The sequence below is a fragment of the Phalacrocorax aristotelis genome, chromosome 19 (genome assembly GCF_949628215.1).
Source record: "Phalacrocorax aristotelis chromosome 19, bGulAri2.1, whole genome shotgun sequence".
NCBI lineage: Eukaryota > Metazoa > Chordata > Aves > Suliformes > Phalacrocoracidae > Phalacrocorax > Phalacrocorax aristotelis.
In genome coordinates, this window is record NC_134294.1 from 9,551,213 (window position 1) to 9,573,947 (window position 22,735).

The 22,735-nt window shown below is 48.1% G+C and overlaps 1 protein-coding gene across 2 annotated transcripts in view; it reads left to right on the plus strand.

The window, feature by feature from the left end:
* CAMTA1 (calmodulin binding transcription activator 1) overlaps positions 1-22,735 on the plus strand; it is a 319,674-nt gene that overhangs the window by 244,929 nt on the left and 52,010 nt on the right. For both annotated transcript variants that reach the window (XM_075113892.1, XM_075113893.1), the window contains one exon: positions 12,495-12,648. In XM_075113892.1, coding sequence (XP_074969993.1) covers positions 12,495-12,648 — 154 coding nt within the window. The remainder of the gene's footprint in view (positions 1-12,494; positions 12,649-22,735) is intronic.

Here is a 22,735-nt window from a genome sequence, read left to right on the forward strand (position 1 = left end):
AGCGTTGGCATCTGTCATCCGCTCAGCCTGAGCCCAAGGGCTAAACAAAGCTCACCTTCTGCTTAAATAACAGAGCTTTTGAGGTTATCGGTGCCCTGTCATCTGCTGGGAAATTACCAGGCTGCGTCCACGCAGTGGCTTTGAGGCTGATGGATTAGGCTGAAGGGCGATTTACTTTGCTTTAGCCAGGTTGTAGCACCCCTTCTGCCCATTGCAAATAACAATGTCTCTAGGTAGCAGCCTGGCTGGTTGTTCTGCTTTGGGAGTTTGAGCCAGGACAGGGCTCACTATCCAGTTCAGCATTTTGCTTTATCAATGCATGAGGGAGAGACAGCTGGGAGAGACCTGATTTGGGGCAAAAAGGAGCCAGGAAGGAATGTGTCGTCCTCCTTTGAACTGAGAGTTGTGTCAGTGCTAACCAGAGCTGTTGGTCCACCACCCTGGGAGCAGTTCTGTGTTGCTCTCCTATGTGAAATAGAAAAGCAAACTCTGACAGTCAGATGGTGCAAGATTTCCCTAAAAGAAACCTGAACACCCGCACAGCTAGAAAGGACTCGGAGTCCTTGGAGGCATCTGATAAGGAGATACCTCTGCTCTCGTCAGCAGGTCAGAGAAGCCCCTCTAAGCTGCACAGCAGCACTGGCGGGGTTCATGTTTCCTTTTAAGATTTCAAGGCACCCACTAGGGAGTCTGGACACATATACATATATATATATATACACAGGAGGCCTGGAGAGCTGGGTTCAGTTTAACACATCCTACAGCAAGAGCTCTTAGATGCTAATCTCTGTTAATCTCCTCTGTCTGGGGAAATGTGAGGCTTCTGAGTGGTAGTGAAGAAGAAAGAAGGGTGTCTAATAATCTTTTTCTTGCAGTTCAGAAGAAATTCAAGTCTGATACTTTTTTTTGCCTTGGGATTCAATGTTTCCAGTCTAAAGTGCTGCATCGGTTCCCAGCTGGCTGCTGTGAGTCCTTTTTAGGATACCATGCCCAACAATTAAAAGCCAGCAACTGTAGTGAGAATGGAGGAGTCCTGCGTGTCCTTGGCAGGGTGGTTTGGCGTATCCCTGGTACCTGCCCATCTCTGCCTCAGGGGACAGCCCTGGTGTTTCTGGCCTCCCTGTGCACCTTTAATTTGGACCCTTGCATCTCTGCTTTGTGTTGGATGTGAGGGCTCATACAGCTGGACTCCAGAATATGTACCACAGGAGTAGAACTTTGGATTCCCTGGCACTGGGGGTTACTCTTGGCTGGGAAGGTTATCCAGGCACAACACAGCCTTCAGTGAATAACCTATATGCCATATAGCAGTCAAGGGTTATACCACAGGAACAAAAATGTTGCAAGACTATCAAAGCTGATGTTATGAAAGTGTTTTGAAGGTTATTGATGTTTTTCCTCCGGGAATTGTATTACCAGTCACTGATATCAAAAGTAACAAATTTAAAGAACCTATAAATGACAAAGCCCTCGGAGCAAGAGCAAAGAGAAAAAGGACTTGTTGGCTTACCATGTAGCATATAGGCTACATGGAACATTAAATACCATTTATCTCCTATTCCTCGAGGCAGGCATCAAGGTCATGCTTGTATCCTTTCCAGGCACCTGGAGCCCCACGTCTCCGCGCTTGCTGTGCTTGTGGGGCTGTATGGGAAGGGGCGAGGGTTGGCGCGCAGCGGGTCCTGGCTGGGGGAGAGACGTGCGCTGCGCAGGGGAGCACATCCCCATCAGACACGCCAAAGCCATCCACCTGATCCCAGGGCCAGCCAGAAATAACAGGTAGTCACATACGAGCGGAACCCGCGGCAGAACCAGCCGAGCCGGCTGCTCGGCACAGCTCCGGCCCCCGGGACGCTGCAGGAGCTGCTGTCAGCCCCAGTGCTGCAGAAAGCTCCTTCTCTGGTTGGCATGTGTGCCGGTGGGTTGCGTGGGGCTGCGAGTCCGCAGTATCCTGTGAAGTGCCGAGCTGATGGTCTTCTCCCTCTCACACACGTGCAAACCCTCGGATGCATCCTTAGTTTTACGTCCTCTGCTCCACTGTGCTGACGCTCGCGTGCTGCTGCTTCAGGGGGTGTACATGGGTTTTGAGGGGGGCAATCAGCTTCCAAGTGATTTTAGTGCATTTGCATACATACGAAAATAGCTTAGAGCTTGACGAAGCTTTAGGAGCAGCACTGAGGGACAGCACGTCTCTGGAGGAAAGCTTATCACGAGCTCTGGGTACGTTCTCCTGGGGTTTTCTCGTTTGGTATTTGGAAATGTCAGCTTCCTATTACCTGCTCTGCCTACAACAATACCAATTAAAGAAAAAGTGAGGTATCTTCAGGTACACATTGAACTGTTCTTAACTCATAGAAATGCATTAATATTTAAAAGTTAATAGTGTTACTGAGGCAAACTAGGCCATCAGCACATGAGAGAAAAAACTTGCACCATCTGCATTCAAACCAGAATTTGAAGCAGTGCATTCTGTTGATACAAACTTTGAAAGCACTTGGTGAATGTCAGCAGAGCTTTGAAATTAAAATTACTTCGTATTTCAGGCCAGCTATTGTTGCCTTTCTGGCTTGGGTGAGTTGGGAAAGGATAGAAGCCACTTGGGGCACACTTTATAATGCTGGCATTTCTGGAAGGTGATGGGGATGGAAGTGTTTTGAGCTTAGCTCTGTCAGAGCCCCTTTGAAATGCAATGACAGAATTCCCATGTAAAGGTTGCGATAGAAACAGAAAGAGGGAGAGGAGATTCTGTACTTCAGGATGAAGAAAATAAGTCCTCACAAATGTCAGGGATCTCGGGCTCATCCTTGTTGGGGAAAAATATTCTGAATGCAGCAGCGAGTCTTAGAGTAACAGTCTCCAAAGAGGCCGGCACAGTTACATCATAGTTAATACCTCGATGTTTGTATGCACTCATTTGTTCGTGTTTGTGTGATGGTGTAACGTGGTTCTGAACTGTTAATGCAGCTGCAGGGCAGAACTCTGCGCTCGCAGCTTTGGCCGCGAGGATCCTTACTGACACTTCGCTATCAAGCACTTGCTTTGTTTTACCCTAGAAAGAGCTGTGTTTTGCTATTAAAGTCCAACAGCAATCAAAAGGGATTTCAGAGCCTTGGGATGGATGGTTGAAGGATCAGGTGCTCAGGAAGTATTTTCTTTAATCCTTTCAGTAGCAGGAAAGAATATTGAATGGAGCAGGCAGACCCAGCTGATCGACACGTGGCTCTGAGGCTGGTGTCATTGGTGGAACTTTGAGTTTTTCAATCGTGGGATGGCACCTTTCTCATAAGAGGAAAAGGGTTTTGCTCAGGAGCTAGCAGGGCTGAGTGATAGAGCTTTAAACTCGATTGGAAGGGGGAGATGGACAATACCAGGCTAGTCGGTGATGAGCAACAGGAGACACGCCAAAGCCTGGGGAGCTGCATGCTAGTGAGATTCTTCAGACTGCTGCACGTGGTGATGGGCCCGATGACCCGCACGTGAAGCGCTTCTACACAAATGTGCGCAGCATGAGGAACAAGCAAGAGGAGCTGGAAGCCTTGGCCCAGCCCCAGAGATACAACATCATTGCCATAAGTGAAACGTGGTAGGCTGAGTCCTGTGACTGGTGTGCCGTGGCTGATGGTCACAGGCTCTTCAGGAGGGGTCAGCAGGGCAGGCGAGGCAGGGGGGTGGCGTTGTACGTTGCCGAGGAGCTGGGATGCATGGAGCTTGCAGTTGGTGATGGCACCGTTGACAGCCTCTGGGTAAGGGCTAAGGGACAGACAAATAAAGCAGATGATGTTTGGGAGTCTTCTGTAGGCCACCCAGCCAGGATGACGACTGAGTTATTCTTTAAGAAACTAAGGGATGCCTCTAAGTCATCTGCCTTTGTCCTTATGGAGGAATTCAGCTTGCCAGATGTCACCTGGAAATACCCCACAGCTGGTACAAACAGGTCCAGAAGGTTCCTAAACCATCTGGACAATAACTTCTTGGTACAGGTACTAAGGGAACTGACCAGGAAAGGTGCCTTCCTCGATTTGTTGCTTGTTAACAGAGAGGGTCTCATGGGTGAAGCGGCGATTGGTGGCTGCCTTGGCCACAGCGACCACGAAGCAGTCACGTTTAAATTCTACGGTAACAGGAGGAAAACTGCCAGCAAGACCTCAGCTCTGGACATGAGGAGAGCAGACTTCAGGTTGCTCAGGGAACTGCTTAGTAAGGTCCCCTGGGAAAAGCTTTTGAAGGCACTGGGGTCCATCAGTGCTGGTCACTTATGAAGCACCACCCCCTATGAGCACAGGAGCAGGCAGTTCCAAAATGTAGGAAGTCAAGCAGGCGAGGCAGAAGGCTGTCTTGGCTGAGCTGGGATCTTCTAGAAACAAGGAGAAAAAAGAAAGTATATGGTCAGTGGAAGCAAGGTCAGGTGACATGGGAGGACTACAGAGATGCTGATCGCCACTGCAGGGAGGCAATTCGTGCAGCAAAGCTCAGCTAGAGTTGAAGCTGGCCAGTACTGTGAGGGTCAATAAAATGGGCTTTTTGTAAAATATGTTAATGGCAAAAGGCAGGCCAGAAATAACGTTGGCCTGTTACCCGATAAGCATGGTCACCTCACAAACAGGGACATAGACAAAGCAGAGATGTTTAATGCTTTCTTTGCCTTGGTCTTCAACACCAATGATGGGCTCTGGGAGTTCTCGGCTAGAGAACCATGACTCTGGCAATGATAAACTCCCCATCAGCCCTGAACTTGTGCAGGGCTTGCTGCTCCAGCTGGATCCCTATAAATTGATGGGGCCTGATGAGATTTGTCCACGGGTACTTAAAGAGGTGGCTGATGTCATAGCGAGACCTCTCTCAGTGATATTTCAATGCTTTTGGGAATCTGGAGAGGTCCTAGTTGACTGGAAGCTGTCATGGTTATGTTTTTGTATGTGAGCAATGACATAGCTTTAGAAGGTTATTAAACTGACTCAAACAGCTGCCCAGCACCTCCCGTTCTACGGCTATTGAAGTCTCAGACTGGCTTCTCAAGAACCCAGATGTATAGTCATAAAGGATTTGAGTGGAAAACACTACAAACCGTGGTTTTGAAAGAGGCAAGAGCAGCTTTTGCACCTCCAGCTCCTCTGCCTTGCTCTGGTTTGAAGGCTGGAGCCCACCACCACTCCCCGGGAAAAGGCTTTGGCAGGCTCTGCAGGCTGGAGCTGCTCTGTGCTGTGGGCAGGTGCTGCAGCAGAGGGGGATGCGCTGCTGTTCGGTGCCCCTCGGGTAGGGTATTGCCAACGCCATGAGCATTTGGGTGCAGGAGACTTGGGTCTCCTCGGCCCTGCGCAGGCGAACGCTCTTGCGGTCTCCGCTGGGTTCGTTGCTCCGGAGCAATGAGCGGGTCAGGACACTTCCCTGCTGCGTTCTGTCCCTGGGCGCCAGGACATGGGGCTTCTGCGTCAGCACTGCCGGCTCCGCTGGCTGTTCCAGATAAACAAAAGCCGTCCCAGCTCATGGCAGAATTATCTTGTCCCTGTCAGCTGCCTCTGTATGTTAAAGCTTCCAGCTGGGAACGGTGACAGAGATGAAAAGAAATTTCCATCGTCCGGAAGAATAATACCTGCATGAGAAAGAGAAGTGCCTTTTGTCGTATTTCGCTGCAGGCTTCTAGTTGTGTGGTATAGTCCTTCTGTTATACCTTTTACTAGCACAAGAGGCATTGCTATGAAAGATAATAAGCAACTTGGAAATCGATTTCTTTTTGGAACTTTGGAGGCCAGAAATTTTTCTGTATCTTTCAAAGTGCGTAATAAATAAATGCAATCCCCAGGAGTATTCAAAGGCAGCTCTTTGTATATAAACTACCTTCAAATATATCACATTTGATGATGTATTAGTAAGTATTTGGTATTTGTTCTATATTAAGACTCTTGCTTTGCTGCTTGTGCTATTTGAATACTGCCTGATGGTGACCAGGCTGATCCATGAGCTGTTGGTAACGCCATGGGAATACTGCCAGGTGCACTTGCAAAAAGAGCTTATTCAGAGATCTCCTGACTTTTCCCTGGTCAGGACTCTGCTTGCTTCTGGGGTTGTCTTGGGGCAATTCAAACCAAACCACCTGTATTGCTAAATCCTGAACACCACCCTGGCCCTTCCTTTTAAGGGGGAGAAGAGACTTCAGCACCGTTTCTGCTCCCTTACTGCCTTCTGAGACTGCCTGGCAGGATCCTCTGCATTTGGCTTTGCTGGAGACCTGCCATGGGCAGTGCTTCTGCAGGGCTCGAGGAGAAAGGTGCTCGGGACGGGGCTCTCGCTCCTGTTTGTATTCAGGTGTCACCACCAGCACGTGGAGGGCAAATCGGCGTTTTGGTCAAGGATGCTCTTTGCAGGCAGGCTGTTAAGGACCCGAGAGTGGTGCTCCTGAGGAGCAACAGGGATTTGCCCATGTCACTGGTCTCGCAGGGACAGGACAGGCACGGTTTGTTACTGGGAGAAAGATACGGGTTATCAAGGGATGCCAGGAGCAGCTAGAGGAAGAAGAAAGGTAAAGAAGGATTTAAAAATTGAAATAACAAAAGAAAAACCTGTATTTTTTCTAATCCAAACCCTGTCCTGCAGTGGCTCTGTACCCCTTAGTTATTCATTTGAGACATGGCAGTGGGGTTGGAACTAGGTGATCCTTAAGGTCCCTTCCAACCCAAACTGTTTGTTTCTATGAAACGTAGAACAGAGTACAACTACTTTCTTGAATACACTTTATCTTCCCTTACCAAGGTATTGAAGAGGAACTGGGGAACACATTATAAAGCATACAGCCCCATTAAATCTTGATTCCCTTTAAAACAATTGCAGGAAACCTCACTCTTATAATTACATGAAGGTCAGAACAATTTTTTAGCTTTGTAAGCCCTTCACGATTTGTCACTTCCTTGTTTGCTACGTGGAGCTGTATCAGCTTCTTCAACAGTCTCTCATCTCAAAAAGCTTTGGGCTGAAACAACTGGGAAAATGACTCTGTTGTGGAGTTGTGGGCTGACCGACCTTTGGAGACAGCTGTGGCATCCCGAAGGAGTAAATCCTGTGACGGCAGAAGTGGCCAGGATGATGCGATGGTGGAGGTGGAGGGGGTGGCCACCACCCACCACCCCAGTGGGGACCCGCTGCTCCTGTGCCCAGGCAAGGACAATGACGTTTGGCAACCGCTCCTGAGCCAGTGCATATCAGGATGCTGTTTTAACCAGATTTCAAACCATGCATGCACTGATGTCTCTCTCTGCCTGGCTGACACCAGGCGTCCTCTCCTCCCGAGGAAGCTTCTGAAGGGGAATAAGTTCCTCCAGCTCTTTCACGCAGCTGCAGGGATAGGATGTAAGATTCGGTCAGAGGTCTGTTCAGGCTAAAACGGGTTTCCCAGCAAAACGGGCCCTGCTCTGCAGCACGAGTTCTGCTTCTGCGCCTGGCTCTGGTGTCACCCTCTCTTCCAAGTGCTCCGGTGCTGCCGCTCTCGGGTGCCAGGGCTGTGCTATGTGTGTGTTAATTGCCTTGTTCCCCCTAATTAAACATGCCCACCTCAAGATAACTTAAGGCACTGGGTTGTGTGTTTAAAGTCAATGTTAGATACTTTGGTTTTTGCTGTTACTCTGAAAGATTAATATATTCTAATGTATCAGCTGCCAGGTTGATTTCCGAGGCGTGACCTCAATTAGAAATTAGTTCAAGGATAAAGAAATAGCTGGGATTCAAACCAGTAATCTCATCCAGAGGTAGCATTTAGTCTCTGGAAAGGAAAAAAACCCTACTACTTCTGTGTCTGTGTTGTGTAGCTGTGTTGTGTCTCATACTTCAGGTATCCCTGGCTCTGCTTTCAAACCATTAAAAATCCAGAGAAAACCCTCCAGATAGAAGCTGCTACAAATAACAGAATAATCTGTCTTCTGCACCTCAATATGTCTGAGAACAGTTTCATTCCTTGGCTTTTAGATAATATATAGATGATACATGGATGCTCCGAGTACCTGTTTCCAAGTTACCTGTGGGTACTGAAGCATCATGTAATAGCAGTCTCTCAAAACTGCAGAAACTGTTTTGTATTATCTTTTTCTGGGTGATAATCTGTTTAGGTATTAATCCAGTCACCCCACAGCGATGGATGTGAATTATGTTCCTAGAAAGCTGAGATTCCATTTCAACCTTTTTGATGGTTTGAGGAATATAAAGTAAATCTCATGGATGAATAGCTGTTAGAAAAGGAAAAAGTTGTATAATTTGGGGGGTGAAAGGGGAGGGAGGGGGGCACAGGAGCCACCTCTGCATCCCCCTGCCATGCTCCTCTGCTCCTTCTTCCTTTTTGCTTCACGTTTTAGCCATCAGGGCTGGAAAAAGGCTGGTTTCACCTGCCACGTTTTTAGTAACGCATAGTACTTTGCAAGTTCAATGTAACAGAAATAACACAGGTATCCAGCAAAAGCCAGGGCAGAGCTAATGGCTGTTGCTCCAGGGGCCCAGGGCTGTATTTGGGGAGGTAATTTCCTTGAAGGGTGGCTGGGATTAAATTCACTGATGCTCATCGTCCCTGAGGATAATTTATTTCCTTTCATCCTTCCAGCAGGGAGTACGAATGCAAAACTTTCAGCTCAGAGGTATTTCTCCAAATAAAATCTCTTCAGCTGTGGTCATCAGTGGTTTGGAAGCCTATGCCAGTGAGATTTAGCCTCGAGCTGATTGCCATTGCTGAGCAGCTGAAGAGCAGCTGAAAGCTGGCCAGAAATGGCTTTTGATTTTTTTTTTTTGCTTTAAAAAAAAAAAAGAAAAAGGAAAAAGAACCAAAAAAAGCATGCTTTGGGATGGGGACAGCAAGAATGGAGAGGTTTTTTGTGACTATTCTCCTCTGCCTGAGAAAGACTTCCCCATGTCCAGGGGACTGACTTTGGGTAGTAACGAGCAAGCAGAAAGCTGAAATGAGGAAGGTTTCCCTCGCGGCCCTCAGGCTTGGAGCACCGGTGGTACCTGCCATTCCCTCATCCGAGCATTAATCAGCCCTTCACAGGCTGCCCTCCCTGCCTGCCAGAACCAGGGAGCTGGAGCAGCCCGGCTTGTTTCAGCTTTGTGTTTCTGCTAATGTGAAAAATATAAACGTGGAGTGGGCTGGTGGAACAAACAATAGCTGATTTACTTGGTTAATTTGAAGAGCATGTAGTGGCTGCATCGCTGCTCCAGCAATCACGCTGGGAGGGAGGTCTGCAGCGCCATTACGTGCTATTATTACTTTCTGGATAATGTATACGTTTTCACTATCACATAGTTTTTCTCCTTCATTTTTCATGGGAACTGGCACTAGATTAATGGTTAAGCCATGGAAGAAACGTAACGCCATGCCAGTCTGATTTATTGACCACTTAGTGCTGATGAAGCTGCAAACAAGAGTCGGACAGATGTTGCAGCTGCATTTTTCTTTATCAAAACTAACAGCTTTTTGTGGTGTTTTTTTTTAACCACTTCTATGCACCATCTACTGCTTACCCTCCAGCACCAGGGGTATTGGAACAAATTCCTCTACCGCCGGCAGGAGACTCACTGAGGAAGCAGACTAGATGCCTCTGGCGCAACGTGCCAAGGAGACTTGCCCAGGTCACAGGGACAGAGGGTTCAGCTGTGACTCGGCCGCACAGGAAGCGGAGCAGCTCTGCAGAGGCTCTGGGCACTGAAATTACGGGCAGCTCTCCAACAGGCATGTCTCCAGAGCCGTCTGCAGCCCAGTCTGGGGCTCCTTTTAGGACCTCCCTGCCACCCAGAGGAAGGGCTTCTGCCGTGGCATGTCCAGTCTCCTGGCATGATTCCCGTGTGGAACTTGCACTTGTAATTTTTGGTTTAGTCTTTCATTTCTGTCATGTTCTGTTGGTAGGTCTCCACAAAGAAATAGCGATTCTCTGCTGATTTAGAGTTTTCAAAAACATACGTATTCTCTTATTTGTGTCAAAACTTTTCAGCTTAGAAGGTGGATTGGCATTTGTGAGACTTGCAAATCTGAGGTCAACTTTTAGATATAGACATAAGGAACAAACCTGTTGGGTTTGTGTTTATTTTATATGCTTTTATATAGAAAAAGTGTAAATTCCAGTGCCAACCCACTGCTGGGGTCCACTTGCTTCTGCTGCAATGAAGCCAGGAAGCTTCATCGTCCTGACTTGCCTGGTGACAAACAGGTACTATCAGGCTGTAAAAAATCCAGTTTATCCAAAACAAAGGACGAAGCATCTGTAGGGCTGCTGAGTCACCCTACGCCACAGCAGCAGCATGTCCTTGCTCTCTTCTTTGAAACTTCTCTGAGAGTAAGAGGTGTCTTCACGTGAAATCTCCAAAGCATATTACTTTTTATTACTTCTTCATCTAAATCACTAATTACGTTAAATTAGCTGATGGAGACTATTTGGGTGTACAGGCAATCATTTTTATTATCTGAATCTTTTCTGAATTATGCATGAGGACTGTACTGTTTCAGACCTTCCCTTCATCACTTCCCCAGTCCTGAGCAGTGCCACCCACTCGTGTTGGAAGCGGCTCAGCCGCCCCGTTAATTCCCCGGAAGCTCTGGCCATCGCCTCCGTTGCCTTAAAGGGTGAAATGGGAATGCTGAAAGGATAACAAGGCTCTGTTTTGCATAGTGACCTGAGGATTTGCACTGTGGTGTAGCAAGAGGATGGGGTGTGTTAACATGTTCTCTTCTGGCTGTCTCGTCTAGAGCAGATGATGTACTCTGTGAAATGGAAGGTTCTGAATGCATAAAAACTGAACGTAAAAGCTCCAATTGTTCGTCTCCAGGAGAATCTCAGCAATAGAAAAGCCGGTGGTTTTCTTTGCTTTAGCACTTTCCAAAACTGCTCTGAAATAAGTTGTTAGCGGTTCCTTACTAGGTTTCCTTGCCTCTTCCCTGTGCAATACAACTCTTTTTAACAGAGGCCGCGAGAACTTGATAGTGCAATCTAGCCGAATCTTCGCTGAAAATCCCCTGCTAGCAGTTTTCATCAATAGAGGGGAAAAAAATGCAAGTTCCTGCTTGCACATCTGCACACGGTCACCACATAAAGGGGTGGCCTTTCAGCTGCCAGCACCGTCTTGGCAAGCCTTGAGGGGCTGGGAGCTGCGACCAGCTGCCCCCTCATCTCGGGGACGTGCAGGATGCTCCCCACATGCAGGGCACGCGAGGGAGGGAGTGCGTGGTCACCTCTGCAGCGGTGACCGCTGCCCCTGCTTCTGCCCCGGGCTGGCTCCGGGTGCAGCTGCCTGGCACGCCGTGCCTGGCCTCAGTGCTCTGTTTTGCCCATCAGAAGTTACCTTCCACTGGCCTTTCCTTGGTGCAGGTGTCCACGTACTGCTCCAGCTCTCTGCAGGCACGAGCGAGTGCTCCCAGTAGCACCCCCTTTGCAAACAAACAACGGTTTGTGTTCCCTCTCCGGTTCAGAACAGGGCTTTAACAGCATTAATGAAACATTAGAGTTTTAATTACACCGTTATCCTATTTATTTTCATAAGTAATTCCAAAGCAGCCGTTACAGTTTGTGATCTTAGGAATAACTGACTTAAGGGAAAGAAATCAGCTTTTCAGTCTTGTTATTATCTATTGTTCAATCTCCCTGGGATGCTGTTGGGTAACTAGCAGAGTTGTTTCTGTTGCTGCTGTTAAGATGATTCATTTACTCGCAGGGTGGTAACAGGCTGCTCGGCTCCCTACTTGAAACGCCTGTGTCAGTGGGACAGCGCTGCAGTGCGTCAAAGCGGTGTTGCATCCCCTCTCTCAGCCCCTGTAAGGTGGCGTATGGGGAGAGGGGAGCGTTAAACAGCCCTGTGGGAGCAAGCGCCTTGCAGTTGTTCTGCAGCAGTTCTGCAAAGGACACGGTCTCTTCCAGTCCTGAGCTTCTGCAGCTCGCTATTCTCATCACAGAGCTGCAAGATCTTCAAAACACAAGAAATTTCGGGCTTGTCTGAAAAGAGCCTGTCCTTGGGGCACTCTGTAACACTGTGAGCCTCCTCAGCTCTTCCCTCCCTCTTTCTGCTGCCGTGTGGAAAGCGTGGCTATTACTGATGTTCTCAGATGAATTTCTGAGTATTCAAAATAGCCTGATGCAGACCAGAACTGATGAAAGCATTGGATCAAACAGACCACACATCCCTTACACCAGAGCAAATTACCTGGTGTTTGTTGTGAGTGGTGTTTGTGGGACTCTTGCAAGTACTTGGTGTTGTTTGGGTCGGAAAAAAGGTTCACTCTGAGCACGCAAGGGGAGCAGGGCAGCTGCAAGCAAAGGGCACTCAGGCGGGGGGGGAAAGCTGTGTGCAAACTCCGGCGTGCCTCATCTTTAGGCACATCTTTTAAAGAACAGTTCTGATCTCAGGGAAATCTAGTACGTACTGGGATTTGATTATGATGCTTTCTGTCCTAGTTTTAATTAGGAATGTAAATGCAGAGAGCCCTGAGCAGAGGGAAGCGGCCCAGTGATGTAACTTCTGCTCTGCTCTCCCCACAGAACCCAGACATCGTGTTGGTGCACTACCTGAACGTCCCTGCCATTGAGGACTGCGGGAAACCGTGCGGCCCCATCTTGTGCTCGATAAACACAGACAAGAAGGAATGGGCAAAGTGGACAAAAGAGGAGCTCATTGGACAGCTCAAACCGATGTGTGAGTATCTGGAGGCGGTTTTGCTCTTTTGCTTTACAAAGGGCTAATTCAGAATACCATGTCTCTCAGTGCCACCAGCCTTCCCTGCGAAGGAGTTATTTGTCCCCGTCAATCTCAACTTACATCTGCAAGCACGTTCTTCCCAATATTCAACACTTCTGGGATGCATAGTATGAGAGCTGTCCAGACTTGTCGCCAAAATGGTCATATGCCAAAAAAGGTCCCCTCCACACACTGGGAAAAAATTGTAGTAGGGTCTTTCATTTCCAAGCGTCGTTGGTAGGCAGCTACTTGGTTGCAAAGAGCCTTTGCAGTATTGACAGGTAGGCTTCCCCCAAGACACTCCATGTTTCTGTGGTTCAGTGTCAGATCGGAATGGGTTGCTGTTGTTTACAGATCACAGAATCATTAAGGTTGGAAAAGACCCCTAAGATCATCAAGTCCAACTATCAACCCAACACCCCCAGGCCTCCTAAACCTTGTCCCCAAGTGCCACGTCTGCACGTCTCTTAAATACCCCCAGGGACGGTGACTGCCCCACCTCTCTGGGCAGCCTGTGCCAGGGCCTGACCGCTCTTGCAGTGGAGACATTTTCCCTCATATCCCAACCCAAACCTGCCCTGATGCAGCTTGAGGCCGTTCCCTCTCGTCCTGTCACTGGTGACTTGGGAGCAGAGACCGACCCCCCCCTCACTCCAGCCCCTCTCAGGCAGCTGCAGAGGGCGAGAAGGGCTCCCCTCAGCCCCCTCTTCTCCAGGCTAAACCCCCCCAGCTCCCTCAGCCGCCCCCCAGCACACTTGTGCTCCAGACCCTGCCCCAGCCCCGCTGCCCTTCTCTGGACACGCTCCAGCCCCTCAAGGTCCCCCTTGTCCTGAGGGGCCCAAACCTGAGCCCAGCATTCGAGGTGGGGCCTCCCCAGGGCTGAGCACAGGGGCCCCATCCCTGCCCGGCTCCTGCTGGCCACACCAGTGCTGACACAAGCCCGGGGGCTGGTGGCCTCCTTAGCCACCCGGGCACTGCTGGCTCATGCCCAGCCGGCTGTCAGCCAGCACCCCCAGGGCCTTCTCCGCCGGGCACTTCCCAGCCCCTCTGCCCCAGGCCTGCAGCGTTGCCTGGGGTTGGTGTGACCCAAGGGCAGGACCCGGCACTGGGCCTTGTTAAACCTCACACAAGTGGCCTCGGCCCATCGATCCAGCCTGTCCAGGTCCCTCTGCAGAGCCTTCCTGCCCTCCAGCAGATCGACACTCCCGCCCAACTTGGTGTCATCTGCAAGCTCACTGAGGGTGCCCTTGACGCCCTCATCCAGATTATTGATAAAAGTATTAAACAGAACTGGCCCCAAAACTGTTCCCAAAAAGGAATGCTACTTGTGACCAGTCGCCAACTGGATTTAGCTCCGTTCACCAGAACTCTCTGGGCTCGACCATCCAGCCGGTTTTGTACCCAGCGAGAGTACACCTGCCTAAGCCATGAGCTGCCAGCAGCTCTGGGAGGGTGCAGTGGGAGACAGTATCAAAGGCTTTGCTAAAGTGCAGGTAGACACGTCCGCAGCCTTTCCCTCAACATCCACAGCTCCATGGAGCTGAATGTTTCGGGCGGGTATCTTTTACTGCTGTTGCAAAATTTGTAGTCTAAAGAGAAGGCTGCTTATATGTGTAGAGTGATTGGGAAGTTTGCTCTGCAAACAGGCAGCTCTGTGGAGTTCTCTGCATCCACCCTGGACTATGTTTTCTTTCACGTTGCAGTTATATGTCTTCCTCTGGAGATTATGTCCTAATGTGCAGACAAACATCTTTTTGCAATGAAAGCAAGTTTAGGCATAATATGGGTCTGCAAGCAACAGAAAATTAACTCTAGGAGCTACAATACCAAATTTAGGTGCTTACACCCGAGTCAAATACCAGGTCTGCTTTTCTCCCTCAACCCTGCACCCAGTCAGACGCTGGTGTCGTGCCCAGCTTTCCGTAGTGAGAGGTCACAGCCACAAAGTGCACTCTGATATGTCTCAACCATTAGTGAAACATTGGTCTCACACTGACCATAGCGTTAGTAATAGAAGTTTGCACTGCACCTTTGTTGCATGCCGAGCTCTGCAGGCCCATGTATTCCTTTTTGTGCAGTTGGAGGGCAGAAGACAAGCAGAGAGAGAAAATGATGCATTTGCTAAACAGAATATGGCCTCTGGGACTGATAACCTTAGACAGAAATCCAAGATGTTGGAGGTGTAGCTGAGACTGGACAAGTACCTTAACATTAAACAGAAGAGGAAGTGGTAGCCTCTTAAAAAATCTGCAGTGCATCAAGAAAATTATGTGAAAACTACAACAAACTTGCCATAAATTTAATAACACTTGGCTCTTTTATGTCTCAGGAGGGAAGAGTGAAATTCTGCACAATTATTCAGAGTATATGTGCATGTACACATCTCTTTATGGGTACATCTCCTGGGAAATGCATCCTTAGGAATATAGCTAAAAGAAAAGCTTTACGTTCTGATCAGACCTAGAAAACAAAGAGGACACAGATAACCGTGTTTTGGGAACACAGAGGGGCACTGCTCGCCAAGAAGCCATTAGGTTTGGTTCCAGTATTGGGTGTGCCATGAAATTCTGAAGCCAAGCACATTAGTTTCATCACATTTTTGCATTAATCACATTCTTTCACAGACTTCACAGTTTGATTGTCTGATGTTTCCAAATTTCTCTGCTCGAAGCAGATTTGTCAAATGACTTGATGTTGCGCGTGGTGTCACTGGGGAATTGACAGTCTCACCCTTTTACCTGTTCCATGTTGTAGTTCATCTAGTTTTATTCCTCTGGACTTGGAAGCTGTGAGAGGTTTTTGTCGATTCTTCTGGTTTCTTGGTTGCCATTTTTCATAAGAATTGCACATTTAAGACGAGTTAGTGATGATACAGCCAGGGTGTACGTGGAGGCCCAAGGCCAAATGCAGGACCTGCAGGCAGGTTTTTGCATCCTGTTTCAGACCACTTATGTTATTCAGAATTAGGAGGAGAAGCTGATACTAGTTCTGCCTCTGGGGAAAATGCCTTCTGGTCAGAGGCTAGTGACAGCACCTGGTTCTTGACTTGCTGAGAACAAGTGCTGTTTGGGCAAGTCCTACTCAGCCTGGACCAGAGTCGGGTATTAAAGCTCTTGACCTCTGCCATGTATTAAAGCTTTTATGTCAGAATCTGGAGTCAGTGGTGTGGCAGCCAAAGGCTGGGAGCATGTTCCCTTGGCTGTGTGTGCCTGGAGAACTAAAAGTTATGTGGCAGATGGCTGGCAGGGAGAGCAGCGTCGGTCTGAGAGTCCAAGCCAGACAAATACATCAAACTGTTTTTCCTGAAATGCAGAGAGACCCTGACTGGGAGGAGCAGGGAGATTGTTTACGTTTCTTGCATCCATAATTCACTCTGTTCCCTCTTCCTTCCCTGCTGCACCATCCCAAAGCCAGTTCAGGCTTCAGCAAGTGTTCAGCAGGCATCTGGGACAGGCGCAGGCTCCTGGTACCAGCCTGCGTCACTGCCGTGAGCAGAGCAGCGCGCTGAGGTTTGGGCTGCTGAGCGGGGGCTCCTCCTGCCCTGGTCCTGAAGATGACCTCGGCCAACCCAGAGCTTCTTGACTGGCTTCAGAGGTGGTTTTTCCTAATGTTTGCGCTGGTTGTTATGGATGAAAAAATACCTTTTCAAGGTGGTCATACAGCTCTGAGAGCTTCATGGAAACACCATTAACTTGTTCTAACGTAGCTGGTCTGTGAACTAATTAAGAGACTGAAATTAACCCATCGGAAGATACATGAAAGGTAAATACTGCAGATGCTGAGAATTGGGGGTTTTTTCCACATCTGAGTTGAAACCGTAAATAATTAATTATCAGCCTGACTTCAGTTTTCATGGCTCTGGATTTTTTGGTTTAGTTCTGTTTGTCACCTGCTTTCACATCAGGGCATCTGTGACCTCCTGATTACCCTGTCCGGACTGTTGCTGTTGGCTTGTCAGACCTCAGTTTGACAGTCCTTGAGACTGAAGCAGGCAAGCCTGGGAGGGCTGGATACGCTATTCGTGACCTCCAGCAGGATGATTCCTCCCTCCTTCCAGGCTAGGAGATGGGGCACCTTGTCTTAGAGGTGTAAGCATGTTCAGGGAGTGCAGCGAGGGCTGTAAAGCCTCCACTGCAACATCCTGCTGCTGATGGCAGACCTGTGATAATCTGTCGGCAGCATCCTAACTGGTTGTCTGAATCAAAAGGGTTGTCATGTGCGTTGCTTCTGTACAAATGCAACCTTTCTCAGGACATTTGTGCAAAACGAATAGCGATAATACATGAAAATTCTGTGGGAACGTTGTCTGAAACACCTGTAAGTCATTTCAGGATGCCTGGTACAAAGAACGGGCCTCAATTTGGCGTTGCTTTCAGTTTTTCCCCCCCCTCTTGTGCCCGGTTATAGCCTTGCTTTGAGATTTCTCTGAACAGATTAGCAGATGTCCTTAGAGGCATCTGGTGGTAAAAGCAAAAATGCAGTGGCAGAATCCAGCACAGCAGAATTCTGTATATAAACTCCGTATGATCAGCAGATTATGGGCCAGCTCATGTTGGGGGTTTCTCCAAATGATCCCCTTTTGGCTTTCTCATCCCTCAGCTGGCAAAGTATGAGTTACAAGCTCACAGCTGGTGCCACGTTGCAATCCTTGTTTCAGGTCCACTATAATTAAGAGCTATCTTTCTCTTGGAAAAAAGCTTTTTTCATTCCTCTGCTGCTTGGAAACTGATTGCTGCCGCTCGTGCTGCCCGCTCGCAGCCACAGCTGGGGAAACTGGAGGTTTCACGTGGCATCCGTCAGGCTTAATGCCTTTGGGCACAGGCAGCCCTGGCCTCTCACTGGAGTCACCGATTCTCTCCGTTCTGCCTGTGTAAATGGAGTGATCTGGGGCTCTTGGAGGTGACCTGAAACTGCTTCCCTGTGTTGTCGCAACTGGAGAGGGCATTAAACGCTTGTGGCCTGGAATGAAGTTTAAATAGCAGCAATAGGCGTTAATATGGTATGAGGAATTGAGTCGTTGGGTATTCTTATCTTGACTTAAACTTATATTCCATTTTGGTAATTGCGTTTAAGGGTTTTTCTATATTTACTCTTAAAAGATCAGTTGTACAAAAATGCTGTGTGGGATGATTTTTACCATTCCACAGCTGGTTTGTCAGAGCTGCAGAGCGACCCTCAATGGCAACTGAAGCTTGCCAGCTTAGTTCCAACGGAACTCCAGGTAAAAAGTGACTTAGATTTTTTTAAGATTTTAGTTTTCATAATGCAGATGTCCAGTTCTGCTGGAATAGTACTTACATGTTACTGTCATTGGCTGTGGTTTTTTATTGAAAAGAGAATACAATAGTAGGTGCTCGAAGTTCCCACATCCTACTGGCCCCACGGACTTTGTGTCCCTCCCATTCCCGTCAGCTGCACAGCCAGTACCCGCCACCTGCTCCATTTCCCATCTCCTCTGCAAGATGCATCTCCTAAGCCTTTCATTTCCGCAAGTGCGGTACTCTACATGAGGGTCACATGCAAGAATTGCGCCTTTCCTCTCCCTCTTAGATCTGTAGTGACCTTTATGTCCCCCGGGAGCTCCTTCCGTGCCGATACGGGCCACTCCTGAGGAAATGTGGTTTCCCTCATGGCTGAGTTTTACCTACTGTAGAAAGTTGCACTTTGCCAAAAGCACAAGATTAGCAACCCTCTTCCACCTGCTGCTTTGGGCAGTCTTTCAACTGCATCTGGAGGTGCCACAGCGAAATGATCCCGCTAGCTGATGCTGCGCAGTGATAGTAATCCAGCGTGAACCGGCCTGGTGGCAGTAATGGATATTCACCTGAGGAAAGCTAAACCAAAGAGTTTCCTGTCCCCCCGAAAGCTGGATATGAAGCCAGATACAGCAATACAGAACCTCGCAGAGGACGCCATGGCCAGCCTTTATTTTCTGTTCTTCCTTCGGATTTTATCTCCCCGCGCGGCATTCAGCTGTCCTAACTGTCAGACTCGATGCCGGCGCACCGACTCCGGTGGCAGTCCCCTCGCCCCGGCCTTCCCCGCGAGGTGTTCCCAAGCAGCAAGGGCCGCGCCGCCTCGCTCTGCCGTGCTCGTGAAGGGTTTGTTCGCCCAAACCGCCCGGCGAGACTTTTGCTAAGAAAAGTTAAAACCGGGGAAAGAGGCTGCGCGCCGCCGCCGTTCCTTATCCGCTGGCGCCACCTGGCGGCGCGGCGCGGCCGCCGGCCGGGCCCCCTCCCGGCGGGACGGTGGCGGGAGCCGCTGAGGGAGCGGGAGTTGGGCGGCGGCGGGCCGGGAGCAGGGGCGGCCGGGAATTGGAGGCTGCCCGAAGGGAGCAGCCCATGGCGGCTTTGGCCCGATCAACGTTGTCAAAGGCAAGAAGTCCTGGCGCGATCAGCTTTTTATCACAGGTGAGTACTGTGTGCGCGGCTTAGGAGACCGGTTTGAGGGAGTTGAGTTCGGTGCTGTTCTTTCATGTGTGAGCAGCCTTGAACGTCAGGTGGCCGTAAGTCAAAATTGCTTTAACTGTAGAGAAAGTTGCAGAAGCCTCCCTCCAAGCAGCTTCAGCAGAGTTGTGCCCCGATGGGCCTCTCTCGAAGAGGTCCTCTTCAGTTAATTCTCTGAGGGTGACTGAACCACACGCACTTCCCACTTGCTATTAAGCATCCAGCTGCATCCAAGCAAACCTTCAACAAAAGGCATCATCTTGGACGAAAGACTTCCCTTTAATGAATGGCTAAGAGCGAAATGTTTATAGTAGTCCTTACAAAGACATTTACATTGGAAAAACAGCAAATGTGTGAGGTGATCTTCCCCGCCTTGTCCCCAGCAGTGAGGCTCAGGAAATCTTTCCTTCATAACCAATAACAAGTGGAAGTGAAGGGCTGGAAAATCAAAGCTGAATTGTGTGGGGGTGTCTGGATACGAGAGGATAAATCTAATGAAAGTCTTCTCCAGCCAAACTGAGAAATCAGAGCAAGGCCTTTACTTCTGTCAACACCAACGCAGCTAAGATTGAAGGGACAAGGATGCCATTTCCAATTGACCATTGCCATGGAAACAGCCTCCCAGTGTCAACAGTTGGTGGAGCGGGATGTAGGAAGCGAGGCGGGCTCTCGTTCCCAGCAGCGGGGCGGTAGGACAAAGGACCCACTCACACTACGGTCAGCTTGTAGGGTTGTAAAAGCGTGTTTTGTCGGTCGGGAGGCCGAGGGCAGGACTCAAGGGTTTGCAGTGGGCGTCCGAGATACGTCAAGAGGGAGAGGTAAGCAGAAGCCTGACCTTGAGTATTCCAAACGTTCCAGCTCTGTCACTTTATCCAACTTAATCTGTTTCACATGGGAGATGTCATCATTGTTACTCAAAGACAAAAGATGGGCCCTTACCTGTCAAAATGGGGCAAAGGAACGGCACAAAAGGTGTAGAGAATGGCTTCATTATGTAGCATACAGTGTAGTGTTCAGCTTCAGTATATAGTGCAGAGAGCTTTGGAACAGAAACGGGAAGCGTAAACTGGATGAAGTGGCAAAGAGGAACATCTGAGAGCATTCAGAACAGGTGAAATGATCAGATTTAAATATGGGAAGGTATTTCAGGGACAAGTTTTCCTTAGGGTGGAGGAAACCACAAAGAGGAAAAGAGGGTTTTAGCCATTTATGGTGTTCGTTCTAGAGTGAAGGTGAGAGAACAAAGTAGGCTTGAGGTGATGGGGAGGAAGAAGATACCTGCAAGACTGGAGGACTGCAGACCTGGTAATTGTGGACGACTGAGTACCGCCAGCAGTGGGAGAAGGCAGAAATAGCCAGGGTGCTGTAAGAAGACTGGGCAAACATATTTTTCTGTGCACAAGCTTCCTTTGGCTTCTGACCTTTTTGCTGGTAATCTAGATAATTTTTCATTCCTTTTCTCATGATGGCCAAACAAAGTCCTGACAGGGCTAATGAAAGGGGATACTGGAAAGTTATTTTTATTGTCTCTTCTTCAAAAGGGAAGAAAGAGAAGAAAGGTGTGAGCCTGTGCTCACAAAAAGAGGTTGGAGGCATTTCTGCTAGGAGCAGCATTAAGCACTCTGAATTGTGGACCTTCCTCCAGCCTCACTTCTCCCCTCCAAGCACCCAGTGAAATACCAGGAATTCTCCCTGGCTCTGCTGCCTCAATGCTACAGGTGCTGTGCAAGAGGGTGCATGATAAGGAATGTGTTGCTGCTGTAATGCAGCAGCTTTTAGACACGTTCACAGTATCACTGGAAAGGAAACTGTTGGAGCAGTTCACAGCTTTTATCTTAAATTATAAGGAAATGCAGGAAGAGTCTGAACAGAAATCCAGATTAAAATACTTCCCAGAATTTCTGTTAAGCTTCAATCTTTTTTCTTTTTTTTTTGTGTTCCTACTTTATGACTCTATTTAATCAAATTTAGTTCTACAGTGGTTTCACTTTTTTGAAGCACTAAGAAACAGGAAGAGAGTGTGTGTGTGTGTATGCTTTTTATTAACCTTCCTTTCATAATGCACTTTCTTCCCTATAGAAATCTCCTTTCCTGCTGATTCATTATGTGTCAGGAAGCCAAGCGTGACATGTTAAAAGCCATCTTGATAGTATTTGGTATTCAGTACTAACAACTCACCAGCTCACAGGAGTTTATCTTTAAAAGGGGGAGGGAGAAAATCTGCATATTGGATGTGCCGAGACAGTGGATAATTTGCATTAAGCATCCAGACATTCTTTTTTTGTGCAATCTGTCACCCTGCACTGGCTTTTTATTTTATAACCTTCATAACATACAGGGAGCACAAGTACTAAAAAAAAGTCACACTGCGTGGACAGAAGCTGGAGCTGGTGCCCATTAGGATCAGCTGGAGCAAGGCTAGAGAAGAACTTTCTCTCAGCAGCAACAGATCCGTGGTGGGACTTTGTTATGCTGGAAGGACCTGAAAATAATAGGCACGGTCCTATAAGTATCCAGCTATAAAACTGTCCGTTATTTCTTAGCTTCCAGCTCACAGCTGGATTTAGATTTAAGAACCATCATCACAAATACACAAACTCTGAGACACGATTCACTTACCAGACTTGCCCCCTGTAATACACTGCTCATCAAGGGATTTAGCCGCAGCAGGGAGCAAACTCTGACATCTTGTTGTAAAATAGGCTTTCTATACCTGGCAACACATATGTGAGCTCACTTCTTTAGCAAAGCATTTCTGAAGTAACCAGAAATAACGTAATGCAAAGTTTCTCACTAATAATTACATTTTGGTAACTTTATATAGTATAGTCGAACCTATGCCAAATACATTACTGCATTTTAATCTTACTGCCAATGTATTTTTTGCAAAACTGCTATTCGAACATCACTTACGAGGCATGACATCACATGTGATGGAATAATGTACCTAGAATAATGAAGCGAATGTAAGTGGAGGTGCTGAAGCGGTAAGTGCATATAGACTTAAACTTAGACATAATAACAGGTACTGAGTGTTAAGAGGAAATTCAAAATTGTGAACGTACTAGAAAGCAAAATCTGTTTGGTACAATAACAATAAATGCAGTTGTCAAGCAAGCGTAGAGGGACTCATCACTAAACTAACTGCAGCACTTTAAATAGTTATATGAGGAAGAATACTTGTAAATCTCATTTACAATATTTCTGCAAGTTATCCGGCCTGGCCAATAAAAATATGAGTTCTGTAACATAAAACTAGACCAATATGAGACACTGCTAGGCAAAGTAACATCAGTGGGCAATGAGGCAACTCAGCAACAGGTGATTAAAAAAAAAAAAGTAATAAAACTGCTTCACAGAGCAGATCCAGGAACTCTGTTCCACCCGCTGCTTATGGCATACTAAGTAAGCAGCATCAAAACGGAGGAGATTCACGCACATCCTGCCTCTTTGGCAACAGCCATTAGCTGTCATAGATGTACCCTCCTTTGTTTCTGATGTTCTTGCATGAAGCAGCTTACAGCTCGTTGCTCCAGAGTCTGCAGATACTTCTGGCTGTACAGCGATTATCAGCCTGATGTGCTGTTGCCAGCGTTTCA